The 15,629-nt window shown below is 55.1% G+C and overlaps 1 protein-coding gene across 1 annotated transcript in view; it reads left to right on the plus strand.

The window, feature by feature from the left end:
- Positions 1–15,629, plus strand: part of LOC144734441 (unconventional myosin-XVI-like) — a 135,658-nt gene that overhangs the window by 110,838 nt on the left and 9,191 nt on the right. The window contains exons 29-33 of the mRNA XM_078616630.1: positions 5,236–5,332; positions 5,647–5,893; positions 8,180–8,409; positions 8,855–9,085; positions 10,971–12,227. Of these exons, the coding sequence (XP_078472756.1) occupies positions 5,236–5,332; positions 5,647–5,893; positions 8,180–8,409; positions 8,855–9,085; positions 10,971–12,227 (2,062 nt within the window). The remainder of the gene's footprint in view (positions 1–5,235; positions 5,333–5,646; positions 5,894–8,179; positions 8,410–8,854; positions 9,086–10,970; positions 12,228–15,629) is intronic.

Raw genomic sequence — 15,629 nt, forward strand, 5'->3', positions numbered from 1 at the left:
AATTGACATTGCGCCCTGGAGCAGTTCCACGGCCCGCCTCACCACCGCTTTGCGGCGGAGCGAGACGGAACCAGGGGGACCACGCCCCCGTGACAAAGGAAAGGGAGGGGAGAAGGGAGGGGCTCACGGGAAGGCCCACCCCCCAGTCCCCACCGCCCCCTACAATGGGGGGGCCCCCCCCCCACACCACAAGGGGGCCCACCCTACATCACCAAGGGGGGGCAATTTGCACCACATAGAGAGCCCAGCCCGCAACCCAGGGGGAAGCCCACACTATGTAACAAAGGGCGCGCTCACCCTGCTGCGACGCACTCCAAAGGGAGGAACCCCATCTTCGGTCCATTCACATCCATCCCCCATCATCTCACCATGCACCACAGGATAACGAGACGCCGCCTGGTCAGTGGCCGGACTCAGCCACACAATGGAGGAAGCTGGCAAGGCGGGTGGTAGCGGCCACGTCAGGAACCTCGGTCCTGGTCGGTGAAATCGCGGGAGTGTCTTGGTGGATACGGGGGCATCAGCCACGATCATCTCGAGCACCATGCATGAGATGCTGCCGGATAAAATCCGACCTTTAGTCCCCGTCAAGACAACGTTCATTGCAGCAAATGGAGGCAGCATGGGCTTCCTGGGCCAGGTTGAAGCCCCGATACAGATTGGGCAGCTTTCGGTAGCAGGACCCATCCTTGTCTCCGCAACGTTGCCCGTACCCTGCCTGTTGGGGACGGACTTTCTGAGGTGGATGCCAATGAAAATCGATCTGGCCAATGGGCGGGTCGAAGTCCAGGGAACGCATCTCCATTTCCTAAAGGCGGAGGGGGCCAGCCGGGGTGTACCCTACGTGCAGGCTCTGGTCAGTAAGTCTGTCTCCATTCCCTCGGCAGCCCAGATGCTGATTCCGCTGCAATATCGGTCCCCCCTCGTGACAGCCCGACCAGACTCACCCATCCTGGTGTCTCCGGCGTCAGCTGCCATGGATCGCCATGCGCTGGTGGGAGCCGAAACTATTGTACAGAGGAACCAGCATCTGTTCATTCAGGTGCTGAACACCTCCGATAGAACAGCGACGGTGCAGGAGGGAACAGTTCTGGCCCACGTTAGTCCCTTGTCACTAGGCGCCCAAGGGACAGAGCCCGAGCTTGTAGGCAGCATCAGCCAGTCCGAGGACAGAGGGGCCGAATTGTGGATGGACCAGCTGGCGGGGCCTGAGCCGGGATTGCCGCCCGACCAGAAACAGTAGCTGCACTCGTTATTGCATGAGTTCTCGGACGTGTTCAGCCGGGGACCGTTCGACCTAGGGCGCACAAATTTGTCCCAGCACCACATTAACACGGGAGATGCCGCACCCCTGCGCCAAAACACATGTAGAATGAGCCCAATGGAAAAAGGGCACATTCAACAAGTGGTGCAGGAGATGCTGCGGGCCGACATAATTTCTCCATCCTCGAGTCCCTGGGGGGCACTGGTGGTCCTAGTCAAGAAGTCAGATGGGTCACTGAGATTCTGTGTGGACTTCCGACACCTCAATGCCGTCACGCTGGCCGACGCATATCCCCTACCACGTATTGACGACTCATTGGATGCACTGGCGGGAGCAAAATTTTTCAGTACGCTGGATTTATTGTCCGGGTTCTGGCAGGTCTAACTAGACGTGGACTCCCAGCCTAAAACAGCGTTCCGGACACCACAGGGCCTGTTCGAGTTCAACTGCCTGCCTATGGGCCTCCAGACTGCGCCGGCGACGTTCCAACGCATAATGGAGTTGGCCTTAGCAGGCCTCCAATGGGAAATGTGCCTCATCTACCTGGATGACGTCATTGTCTTCAGCCGATCATTCAAGGAACACATTGACCGATTACGTCAGGTATTCCTGCAGGTCCGGAACGCGAACTTGAAGCTCAAGCCGTCGAAGTGCCACCTTATGCGGTCGTCCGTACGCTACTTGGGCCACGTCGTCAGTGAGTCTGGAGTGGCTATAGACCCGGAAAAGACGGCCTGCGTGAGGGCCTGGGCTGTTCCCACAACGGTTCCAGAGGTACGCCGTTTCGTGGGTTTCGTTTCTTACTACCGCCGGTTTGTACCCAACTTCGCAACCATTGCCAAGCCCTTGGACGTGTTGACGGCGAAGAACCAGAGGTTTTATTGGGGCCCTCTGGAGGAAGAGGCATTCCAGCAGCTGCGCTCACGTCTGACAGATGCACCGCCATTGGCCTTTCCGGATTTTGGCCTCCCCTTTATCCTGGACACGGACGCCAGCGATGTGGGCATCGGCAGTGTTTTGTCGCAAGTCCAGCAGGGTCGGGAGGTGGTTATCGCCTACGGTAGTCGCGTGCTTTCATCAGCGGAGCAGCGCTACTGCGTCACACGTAGGGAACTCCTGGCAGTCGTTCACTTCGTGCAGCAATTCCCACCCTACCTGTATGGTCGCAAATTTACGGTCCGCACTGACCACGCGGCCTTGCAGTATTCGCTGCGCATCGACCAGCCTTTGGGCCAGATGGCCAGATGGATAGAGCGCCTGCAGGAGTACAGGTACCAAGTAGTGCATCGCAAAGGGACCAGACATGCCAACGCAGACGCATTGTCCCGACTGGCGCCCCAGGGCCCTTGTGAATGCACCACAGGCGGGGCACGCTGCAAGGAGGCGAGGCCGGAGGGGACAGTCATCGCTCCCGTACGCACGGCGGAGGACGCACAGGGTGAGGTCCAGCTGACTGACCACGACCTGGGGCTGACCTTGGACGATTGGCGATGGCTACAGCTGGAGGAAGCCCCACTGCGAATGCTACGTGCCTCAGCAGAGGCAGGGGGGGAGGAGTACATCGTATGGGAGGACCTCCTCATGCGATGGGACCCGACAGGGCGCCGACGATGCCTGGTAGTTTCGGAGTCGCTGCGTCAACAATTGGTTATGGACGTACACGGCCGCCAGCTGCTGCACCTGGCGGGGCAGAAGACACTGTACACATTACAGGGTCGGTACTTTTGGCCAGGTATGACCGCTGACGTGCATCGATGGGTCGCTACCTGCGTCGAATGTGCGCGGCGAAAGCCGCCACCCCGGGTAAGCCGGGCGCCCCTACAGCCCATCACGGTGACCAGGGTCAACGAATTGGTTGCGTTGGACATCCTGGGACCACTGCCGGTCACGCCACGGGGAAATAAATACCTGTTGGTCGGAGTCGAGTACTGCACGAGGTGGCCGATGGCGTGGGCTCTCCCGGACCAAACGGCACAGACCATCGCCGATGCCTTCGTGGGAGGCTATGTCCTTGATAAGGGGGCACCGGAACGGTTGCTCACGGATCAGGGCAGGAATTTCTCCTCACAGCTATTGAAGGATGTCTGCTCTATCCTGGGCACTAAAAAGGTCCGAACATCTCCGTATCATCCCCAGACCGATGAGATGGTAGAGCGGCTTAACCGCACCATAGCGGCCATGCTGTCCCAAGTGGTGGACGAAAACCATTCCAACTGGGACCTCCACATTCCATCGGTCTTAGCGGCGTACAGGGTAGCCCCGCACGCGGCGACGGGGTTCTCGCCGTTTTTCCTGATGTACGGACGGGATCCCGTTCCGCCTATTGAGGTGCAGCTGACGGACATTCCCGCAAGAGCTGACGCATGGCCGAAGGCACTAAAGACCTCCCTCATTTATTTGAGAGAGGCCCGCCAAGCAGCCGAGGCCGCATCGGCCACGAGCCAAGAGAGTAATGTACGGATACGGGAGAGGACAGTGACAGCCAAGCCCTTTGAAGTCGGGGACCATGCATGGCTACACTGTCCTCAGGTGCCGGTTGGCCTCTCACCAAAGCTGCACCGACCCTGGAAAGGGCCGGTCGAGGTCATTAAAGCACTCCGACCGCAGTGCGTCCAGGTCCAACTGGGTAAGCGACGATGGTTTGTACACCCCACCCGCCTTAAGCCATACATCTCTCCACCGTCATCTTCACCAACATCACTGCCAACATCATCATCATCCCTACCCAGGCCAAGGTCGCCGACCACCACGCGCCGACCGGCAGGGGGTTCGGTGCCCTGTGTTCCCTTGTCACCTACAGCACCCCATATGAGGCCTGACGGAGCGGCGGCACGAGCGGGGGCCGGAGAGACAGCGGCGCCAGGCAAGGCGACACCGGCACCACCGAACCAGGCACCACGACGAGAGGGCCTTCGAAGGAGGGGGCCGCCACGGTCATCTGCTGCCTGTGGATGTCCGGGCTGTTATGGGACGCTGGCTGGAGACCCGGGCAGGCCGCGCAATTGATTTTGTTGTGTTATATTGCATTGTATGGTTGTGGGGGGGTTAATGGCTGTCGTCACTGTCAGTGGTGGGAGGCATGGGCAGACTTAAATGGTCCATGGGGGAGGCAGAACCGAGGACGGTTATTTTTTCTCCGGGGGGGGGGGGGGGGGGTGATGTAGGGGTGTCAGGGGAAGGATTCCCACCAATAGGGGGGTTAGTGGGAGGGGTGATCGAGGAGATATAAGGAGAGAACGGGCGGGAAGAGGGGGCCTTTGGCGGGAACGATATTGGGACGGCTGGGGACAGGTGTGGATGGAAGAAAAGGATTAAAGGACGAGACCCCTGCAATCTTGTGTCGGCTCTCCTTTACACATCCATGATGTTGTGTGGATGCACCGATGTCGGAACAATGTGTGTCTCCTATTCGGGGCAGAAGACACACACATAGACACACACCCAGACACACCACCACTACTACTGTTGCTTCTGCTGCTGATGATGATCACGATGCACCACCACTACCACTGTTCTGCTGCTGCTGCTGCTGCTGCTGCTGATGATTATGGTGCACCACCACTACAATTGTTGCTGATGATGATGATCACGATGCACCACCACTACCACTGTTGTTGCTGCTGCTGCTGATGATGATGATGATGATCACGATGCACCACCACTACCATTGTTGCTGCTGCTGCTGGTGGTGCTGCTGCTGATGATGATGGTGTTGCAAGATGATGTTTCTGTGTTGAAAAGCCGTGCACCCTGCAGTTTCGGTTTACTTCCTGGCTATCCATACCAGGTGGCGCATTGGGGTATACGGAAGAAATGTGCCATTTTACACGTGTAAATTATTGTTATGTTGATGTTGCTGCTGTTAATCATGATGTTGTTGTTGCTGCTGTTGCTGCTAATGTTGCAGCTGATGCTGATGTTGCTGCTGATGATGTTGCTGATGATGTTTCTGATGATGTTTCTGCTTCCAGGTGGGAGTGTCGCGCGTGCTGCTCAAGTACTGGCAGGGCGACCACCTCGCTGCACTCTGCCTGCAGCTGAGACGCAAGATCGTCATCTGCCAGCAGGGTACACCACTCGCTCACTCACGCTCGCTCACTCACTCACTCATGCACACTCACTCACACACGCTCACTCATGCATGCACGCACGATCGCTCGCTCGCACACACACACACTCGCTCGCTAACTCACTCACTCAGGCACGCTCACTTGTGCTCACTCGCTCACGCACGTTCGTTCACTCCCTCGCGCACGCTCACTCACTCTTACGAATGCTCACTCACTCTCACGGATGCTCACCTACTCACTCATGCTCACTCACACACTCTCACGCATGCTCACCCATGCTCGCTCTCCCCCTTCCGCCCCTTGTTCTGGCAGCGGTGCGCCGATTTGTGCGCTGGCGGCGCTGCTGCCGCACAATGAGCGTGCACCGGCAGGAGGCGGTGGTGACACGCGAGTTTGTGACGGGCGTGGAGGACGCGTGCCTGCGTGTCTACGACATGCTCGTCATCCAGAACGCCTCAGACATCGCGCGTGAGAGTGACCGCCTGCGCTCCGAGACGCACCGCGCCTATCTGCGGGATAAGCTTCAGCGGTGGCGCCGCGAGGAGGAGACGCGGCAGCGGTGAGATGCGCCGCTCGCCCCCTCACTCACTCGCTCCGTCACTTGCTCAGTCACTCGCTCAGTGACTCGCTCTGCCACTCGCTCCATCACTCACACACTCCGTCACTCACTCCATCACTCACTCAGTCACTCGCTCAGTCACTTACTCAGGTGCTCGCTCCGTCACTCACTCGCTCCGTTACTCACTCTGTTCCTCACTTCGCCACTCGATCCATCACTCATTCACTCTGTCACTTGCTCCATCACTCACTCGGTCCCTCACTCACTTTGTCACTCACTCCGTTACTCGCTCGCTCTGTCACTCACTCACTCCGTCACTCACTCGCTCCATCATGCAATTCGTTACTCGCTCCATCACTCGCTCGTTCTGTCACTCACTCGCTCTGTCACTCGCTTCGTCACTCGCTTGCTCTGTCACTCACTCTGTCGCTCGCTCGCTCCGTCACTCACTCCATCACTCATGTGCTCAGTCACTCACTCATTTTGTAACTAACTCACTCACTCACTCCACCACTCGCTCGCTCTGTCACTCACTCTGTCACTCGCTTGCTCTGTCACTCACTCTCTCCATCATTCACTTCGTCACTCGCTCCGTCACTCGCTCGCTCTGTCACTCACTCGCTCTGTCACTCACTCGCTCCGTCACTCGTTCCATCACTCACTCGCTCCATCACTCGCTCCACTCACTCGCTCTGTCACTTGCTCGCTCTGTCACTCACTTGCTCCGTCACTCACTCACTCACTCACTCACTCCGTCACTTGCTCTGTAACTCTCTGTCATTTGCTTTATCACTCGCTCTGTCACTCGCTCACTCTGTCACTCATTTTGTCACTCGCTCTGTCACTCACTCGCTCTGTCACTTGCTTCCTCTGTCACTCGCTCTGTCACTCACTCGCTCTGTCACTCGCTCCATCTCTCGCTCGCTCCGTCACTCACTCACTCCATTACTGGCTCTATCACTCACTCGCTCCATCATTCACTTCCTCACTCGCTCCGTCACTCGCTCCGTCACTCTTTCGCTCCATCACTCACTCACTCATTCCGTTACTCGTTCCGTCACTCGCTCACTCCGTTACTGGCTCTGTAACTCACTCGCTCCGTAACTCACTTGGTCACTCGCTCCGTCACTCGCTCGCTCTGTCACTTACTCACTCCTTCACTCGCTCTGTCACTCACTCACTCTTCCACTCACTCTGTCACTCGCTCGCTCTCACTCTGTCACTCGCTCCGCCACTCGCTCGCTCTGTCACTTATTCACTCCTTCACTCGCTCTGTCACTCACTCATTCTTCCACTCACTCTGTCACTCGCTCGCTCTCACTCTGTCACTCGCTCTGTCACTAACTCGCTCCTTCACTCGCTCCATCTCTCGCTCGCTCCATTACTCACTTACTCACTCCGTTACTGGCTCTGTCACTCACTCGCTCCATGACTCACTCGCTCCATCATTCACTTCGTCACTCGCTCTGTCACTCACTCGCTCTGTCACTCACTCACTCCCTCACTCGCTCCATCACTCACTCACTCGCTCCCTCACTCGCTCCATCACTCACTCGATCACTCACTCACTCCATTACTCGCTCTGTCAATCACTTCGCTCGCTCCGTCATTCGCTCTCTGTCACTTGCTCCATCACTCGCTTGCTCTGTCACTCACTTTCTCTGTCATTCGCTCCACCACTCACTCGCTCCATCACTCACTCACTCTGTCACTTGCTCCTTCACTCACTCGTTCCATCACTCATTCCATCACTCACTCACTTGCTCTGTCACTCGCTCCATTACTCGCTTGCTCTGTCACTCACCTGCTCTGTCACTCACTTGCTCTTTCACTCACTCCATTACTCACTCGCTCTAACTCACTCCATAACTCACTCAATCCATCACTCACTCGGTCCGTCACTTGCTCCATCACTTGCTCACCCTGTCACTCACTTGCTCTCTCACTCGCTAGCTCCGTCATTCCTTCCCTCACTCGCTCGCTCCATCAGTCACTCGCCCACTACATCACTCACTCCATCACTCACCCGCTCATTCACTCGCCTATAATATCACTTGCTCGCTGGCACTGTCGCCTGCTTCATTGCTCGCTTACTCCATCACTGTCCATCCGTCTAGTTAACCATCCACCCAACAATTCATCCATCCATTCACCTGTCCTTCCAACTGTTTGTCTGTGTCCATCTCTCCGTTCACTTGTTTGTCCATTCATCTGTATGTAAACTCCTTCATTAAATCGTTCATTCTTTTGTCCGTCTGTCCGTCTGCCCGGCCGTCTGTCCGTCAGAGCGTCGTCTCCGCTCTCCCCCGCTAGAGAGCCGGCGCCCCCATGGGGTCCCCTTCCCGACAACGTGGGGACCGTCGTCGCCCGGCAACCGTTGCCGCGGCAACTCGCAGAGTTGGATGGCGGCGATGGCGAAGCGGGGACCGTGGTTGCACGGCAACCATGTCCATGGCAACACGGGGACGAGGAGGAGGCGATGATGATGATGCAAGGGTGTCAGAGGGAGGAGCGCGGTGAGAGGGATTAACCCCTTCAGAGACCAGGCCCGGGAGGGCGGTTGTTAGGGTTTGAGTCTCATTTAAGGCATCGGGTTGGGGAAAAAATCGGGCTCGGGTTAGAGTCAGAGTTAGGGATCTAATAGGGGTCAGGGTTATGGTGCAGGGGTAGATATGAGGCTGGAGTCATTGTTGGGCCTAGAGCGAGGAATAAGGGCAGTGCCAAGTTCAGGGTGATGGTAAAGGTTAGGGTTGGGTCATGGTGTGTGCATGTGGGCACCACGCACTGTGGTGGTCATCAGTGAGTGGTGAGTAGAGGTTGTGGTTGTTGTTGTGTGCCTGTAGGTCAGTGTGTGTGTGCTAGCAGCACTCACCCCAACAGGCTGTGTAGGCTATAGAGAGACCTTTGCCTTTGTACGTGCGTGTGTGTGTAGTCACGTGAACCCTCCCCTCCCCTCCCCAGAGGCCACGCCCACCCCAGCATCTCCAATGCCAAGGCGACGGGCGGAGGAGGGAGGTGGGTCCCCGTTACCACGGCGACGGGCAGAGGAGGGGGGCGGGTCCCCGTCACCAAGGAGACAAGCCCCTCCCCCCAAGCCCAAGAGGGATCCCGGCACCAGGCTCAGCCAATCGACGGAGGCCGTGAGCGGAGGCTCTGCCCCCGAGGAGCCAGCCAGGAGCCCTGCTGAGAACGGTCAGGGGCCAAGTGTCAGGGGTCCGGGATCAAGGAATAGAACTCGGGTGATTACTCGAGTTAGGGCTATGTTTAGTGATAGGGCGCTGCAGTGACAAGATGTTAACGACCTCGCCTGGTATACAGGAGGATCTCGACCCTGACGCCTGCTGTATATTTGGAGTTTGAATGTCTCTCTCTCTCTCTCCGTGGTCACAGTTTTTCCCTCGACATTTAGGATTAACGTCACGCGTTTCGAATTATGTGGCTGCTATACATTTCCATTGGTGGCCAGGTCGCTTCTGAAAAAAAGCTACATAGCTCAGTGGGCCTTACCTGGTAAAATAAAGTTTTAGTTTAATAGTTTAGATAGAGATCTGGTTAGGAGTAGGGTCAGGACTCTGATTAGGGTTCAGGCGACGTTTCCTGTCCCACCAGCAGCATTGTTGATCGTACGTGTGCGTCTGTACACTCACACACGCGTATACAGTCGCGCGTGTACACACACACACACATGTAGTCGTGCGTGTACACACACACACATGTAGTCGTGCGTGTACACACACACACATGTAGTCGTGCATGTACACACACATGTAGTCGTGCGTGTACATATCTGTACACACAGGGTTGGTAGTGTTGTAGTTAGCACGCCGCGCTACGAACCCGACGACCCGAGTTAGATTCCTGCTCATGGCCAACACCAGTGTCGATTAACTGAATCGGTTCTGGGCCTCCCCTAGGTTGACTCGGCCTCAAATGAGTACCTGGTGCGGTGTGTAAACATCGGTACTGGGGAGACAAAGGAGGCCGAACGTGGTGCTGGCCACTCACCCACTCGTGTGCCGTTCTGGCCTTCATAGGTGCTACTCACGAACAGCACTTGCCCCAATAGTTTGATAAGGCTACACTGGGGATCTTTGTCTTTTGTTGGTGAGCACTGATACCAACAAGTAGGCTAGAAGCTTCTTCTTGGTTCTTTCGGTAAAGTTACGTAGAAGGGAAGTAATAAAATAATAAAAATAAAACATAATAAAATAATTCTCACGACGTTTCGGCCACAATGCAAGCAGCCGTCCTCAGGTGAAAACCAGGTCTGTCGAGGCGACAGCGTCTGAATGAAACAGCACCATGCTTGGAGCATATATTTAAGCTAGGTTGGAAGGGGGGGAAAGGGCGCCTTGACAAAAGAATTTGCATATCAAGAGGAATTTAGCATATTTATGGGAAATGCAGGTATGTGATTAGTACTACTTATGCCCGTGCATTATGCAGGATTAGCAGCATCAAAGGGAGGGGATATGGGAAATGCAGGCATGTGATTAGTACTACTTATACCCGTGCATTATGCAGGATTGTTTCATTCAGACGCTGTCGCCTCGACAGACCTGGTTTTCACCTGAGGACGGCTGCTTGCATTGTGGCCGAAACGTCGTGACAATTATTTTATTATGTTTTATTTTTATTATTTTATTACTTCCCTTCTACGTGACTTTACCGAAAGAACCAAGAAGATGAATCCCTGCAGTCACGAAAGCTTTAAATCGAAATTTAGGCTAGAAGCTGTAGATTATTACTTCATGAATTTCCAGGTCCCAGACACTCTGCTAACGATCATGAAGGTCGTTCATGATGGTCATGTGTCATGCGTCATGTCTCGTATTGTGTCATGTCTTGTCATGTACCTTGTCGTGTCACTGTGTCGTGTGTCGTGTGTCTTGTCGTGTGTCGTGTCGTGCCGGCCTTCGTGGGTGCTGGTGCTCGCTAATGGTCACTAACCCCACAACGCTCTGTACGGGCTATACGGAAGGAACCTTTGTCTTTGTGTGTGCGTGTGTGCACGTGTGTACATGTGCGTGCGTGTGCGTGCATGTGTGCGTGCGTGCATGTGTGCGTGCTCATGCAGGCGCAGGATCGGGGAAGCCGCGGCCACACAGCGACGAGTTCTGCTCCATCAAGAAGCAGCCACCTCCCAAGCCCAAGCGACACCCGGAGACGCGGCTCAGCAGCTCCCATGAGGACATGCGCCGGCGCGCCGGAAGCGCCGGTGCCGAGATGGAGCGGGCGCGCTCCTCCTCCTCCGCCGCCACCGCCGTGCCTGCGCGTGACTCCCAGCTGCTCCTCCAACAGCAGCACCGGCAGCAGCAGCAGCCTCACAAGCATCCCCATCATCATCAGCAGCAGCAGAATTACCATCAGCTAGCTGCCGCTGTGGCAAGTTGCCCGTCGGTAACGGCGCTGAGAGATCAAAAATCTGGTCGCTCGTCCCCTCCGATGCCATGTAGTACCAGTGGCCGTCGCTTTGCGGAACCGGAGCAGGCGGCCCGGCACAGTGACAGTCCCGTTGACGGTGAGGAGGATGAGGAGCCGGTGTACGCCGAAATGCTTTGCGTCGCCGCGCCGACAGACGGGAACGGCAAGGGCGGCGCCATCGCCCTCGCCGATGGTGCCTGCGACGATGACGACAACGATAACGATGAAGAGGGAGATGGAATCTATGAGGAGATGCGGTTCGTGGCGCCAGATGATGGGCCAGCGCCGGCGTCAGCGGAGGCCAGCGCGATCCCGGCGCCGTTCCCGGACCTGCCCCCATACCGCCCGCCCTTGCTCGTGTTCCCGCCGGCACCGACGCGCTGCTCGCCCAACTCGGATGAGTCCCCGCTCACGCCCATCGAGGTGACGCGGCTCCTGCAGCTTGAGAGCACGGGCAAGGGGCGAGCCGAGCAGCAGCAGCGGGGGAGGGAGCACAGGACTAAACACCACCACAACCACCATCAGAAGCACCACAACAACCACAGGCAACAGCAGCAGAGTCACGCGGCGGTGGCGATCACCGCAGGTGAGAATGCGACGCCGCAACTTTACCGCACGCAGTCGGCGCATGGCAAGATTGGGCACGCGGACGGCGGGGGTGGTGGCGGCGGTGGTGGTGGCGGTGGCGGTAGCGGTTTTGGTGGTGGTGCGCCTGCTGCTCAGCATCCGCTCGGCGCTCAGCAGCCGCCCGCCAAGGGCGCTGGCTTTGCGGCGACGGCGGGGCAGGCGGCACTCGCGTGGCATGGCTACCCCACGATGCCGCGACTCCGCTCGGCGGAGAGAGGCGGGGAGGTACCGGGGTCGCCGGGCCGGCAGCTCGTGAGGCCCGGCAGCCCTGCCGCACACGCAGGTGCACAGCGCTTGGGTGGTGGTGCTAATGGTGGGGTGGTGGTGGTACTTTCGTGAGTGGTGGTACTAGTGGTCAGTCAACCCATAGCACCTGCGTCTGTCCCGTGACCTCCCGCAAGCGGGCGTTGGATGCTCCACGTGGCCTCAAAGTGTGTACAGTCTGGCACAAGCACCATCATGACGTCACCGCCAATTAGTGGCAAATGGCGGGTTGTTGCTAGTGGTGGTGGTTCTAGTGTTTTTTTGCGGTGGTGTGTGGTGGTGGTTGCGGTGGTAGTTGCGGTGGTTGTGGTAATTGTGGTGTACTCATACTCTTTGGCTTTTTCGGTAAAGTCACGTAGGTCTAAAATAAATTAAATCACGATGTTTCGGGTGCAACACAAGCGTCCGTCATCAGGTGGGACAACCACAGCAAGAAACAATGGCTGCCGTGACAAGAGGCTACATAGGTAAGAGAGGGGGGAGGAGCCAGGGAGGAGAGATAGAGAGGGGGGTGTGGGGTAGGGGAAAGTGGAGGGCTGCTAGAGGGATTAGGAGCAGGGCAAAATGCCGGGCGGGGGGAAGTGGGCGGGGCTGGGAGTGGGAGGCTGAAGAAGAAACTGGAGATGTGGATATGAAGGCAACACCATAAAGCAGTTAAGGTTTTACCTGGTTAATAACATCCTTCCAATGATTGCTCAATTTGTATCCATCTTCTCGGTTAAAATTATGTCTATGTTTATATATCTGGATGGCTTCATGAACAAACCTTTGATAGGAGCCCAAAGGATTGCAGAGTACTTTGGTCTCGGAAAAAAACAATATCATGAGAGCCCACAGCTTTATAGCAATGGTCAGCCACGGCCGAGGTATTGGTTCTGCCGTGTTTCAGATCTGCCTTGTGCTCGCGAACACGGCCCGAGATATGTCGTTTCGTTTCCCCAATGTAACACCCACCACAGGTGCAACTTAGTGTTTAGACTCCAGGATATTGCATGTCAGGGATGACATCCTTCACATATGAGATTAGATCACGGATTTTATGTACTGTACTGAATGAGACCTGGATCTTGTGTTTGTTTAAGATTTTGGAAATCTTTTTGGTAACGCCTGCTATGTATGGTCACGTGATGGTTTTGATCGGCGTATCAGGGGGTTGTTTCTCCATGCTTAGAGATGGAGAAACAACTTTGCGAATAATGTGGTCCGAGTACCCATTCATCTTGAGGGCCTGGTGTCCATGTTCCAATTCACTGGCTAGGTGGTGTTGGTCAGAAATGCAGTGGGCCCTATGGTGTAGCAATTGTTTCTTGCTGTGGTTGTCCCACCTGATGACGGACGCTTGTGTTGCGCCCGAAATGTCGTGATTTAATTCATTTTATTTATACCTGCGTGACTTTACCGAAAGAACCAAAGAGTATGGATCCCTGCAGTCACGAAAACTTCAAATCTATATTGTAATTGTGGTGGTTTTTGCTGTGAGCAATGCTGTTGTGGGAAGGCCAATTTCAGTTGGCTGTTCCGTTCATTGTGCTTGTAGACAACATAACAGCTCTGTAAATTATGAAAAAACTACGCATTAAAGATCAAAGTTTTACTGGAGCCTCTGAGGTGGACAGGCGTCTCTTAGCCAAACTCCATTTCGTGGAGCCAGGAGACAGATGGACTGGTTCCAACTCCAGTCACTGAGGGGTGGACAGTATGTACGTATGTTGAAATTCTTGCACTCCGTACGTAGCCAACTGTGCTAATTGGTCCTCTAATCTGGGAAGGAAATTGTTAAGCAACAGGGAGTGGCTCTTCTTCTGAACAGTGGGTCGTGATGCAGGCACCTGGGTCAGAGTGATGGGAAGGCATTGACCATATCAGCTCATCAACAACGATAGGAGACTGCTAGACTTCTGTGCAGCCCATGATATTGAAATTACCAACACGCTTTTCCGGCATCGGTGCATCCACACAACACCATAGATGCACGCTGGGTCCAAACAAGAACATCTGCTGGACTCTCTAGTGACGGAACAGCGGATGCGGGCCCATGCCCTTGACACCAGGACCTACCGTGGAGCTGATCTACCCACTGACCATCTGCTTGTCATCTGTAAGATGCTCCTGCCATTCTTCCACTGCGATAGTGGGTGTCCATCCAGGACGCCATTCAAACCCACAATGGCCTGGTCTTAGTTAGCTGCTGCAAGCTACAAGCGAGAATTGCATTATTACTTGCAGCTGGTTGAGGAATGTGGCTTACGTTGCTGCAATAGCTGCGTTGGGTACGCAATCCAGACCTCCACAGAGACCCAAGCTGATAAAGGAGGTGTTCCAGCTATCTGAGAAAAAGCGACAGGCGCACTCCCACCGTCTACAGCATCTCATGTCAGCGAATGAGGAGGCTGACCGCAACCTTTGCTTGGAAGTGTGAAGAGCCATGCAGCGCTGCAAGGATGGGTGGTGGTCGCAGGTTGCTGAGGAGATGGAGTCTGCTTCATTAGCCAATTATCGCAAATCACTCTTTAATTTCATAAGCGCTACATCTATCATCATCCTTCGGGGAGAGAACGGTGATCTGATCTCTGACCTGCAAGAACAGGTTTGCAGGTTTTCTGAGAATTTCTGTGAGTTCTTCGGGGAGGGGAAATTCCTCAGCCCAGATAACATGGGGCAAAGTGGGGATGATCCTGCTAGGGCTGCGATGCCTCAAATATTGTAAGAAGTAGTAATTCCCTGGCTAACTGAGGGTGCCATCTGTTGAGTACAGAAGGCGATCCGGAGTCTGAGACCAGAAAAAGTACCTGCCAGAGATGATTTCACGAGCGAACTGCTTGGGGAGGGCAGCGTATGTGTGCACACTGCCCTGCATGATATCATCACAACAGTCTGGACCACTGGATGGGTTCTGCAGGATTAGAAGATTGTAACAACTCCAGGGGCATTTCCCTCCTCTCTATTCTGGGAAAGGTCCTGGCAAGGATTACTCAACATCGCCTTGCCAAACTGTTCTTCGTGTTTGTGTCTTGTCTCTCTTAAAAATTTCACACTTAACTTCTAACTTAGCAATCTTTGAAAAACGTAATCAACCAGGCTATGCGTTAATTGTGTGTTGACCGACTCTCTGTGTTGCATTACATTACATTTCGAAATTTTGCTGTGTTATTTCATTCAGTGTGTTCTCTCTCCCTGTCTCCTAATTTTTTCAAGCTTTTGCACCGTACCACTCACTGTGCCACTTATTGACATGCTAATTTCTCTAACCCCTCCCTCTCTCTCCGCCTCCCGCCCCCTCTCTCTATTTAAGGCCTTGACACAGAGGCGTGGTTTCTCTGTGTGCCTATGTTTTGACTCTCTCTATGTATCTCTGTGATATCTGTCTGCTTATATGTATGTCTATTTGTCTCTGGTTCTGTGTTTTATCTATCTCTCAAAT

Source organism: Lampetra planeri, chromosome 51 (genome assembly GCF_965212315.1).
Source record: "Lampetra planeri chromosome 51, kcLamPlan1.2.h2, whole genome shotgun sequence".
Classification (NCBI taxonomy): Eukaryota; Metazoa; Chordata; class Hyperoartia; order Petromyzontiformes; family Petromyzontidae; genus Lampetra; species Lampetra planeri.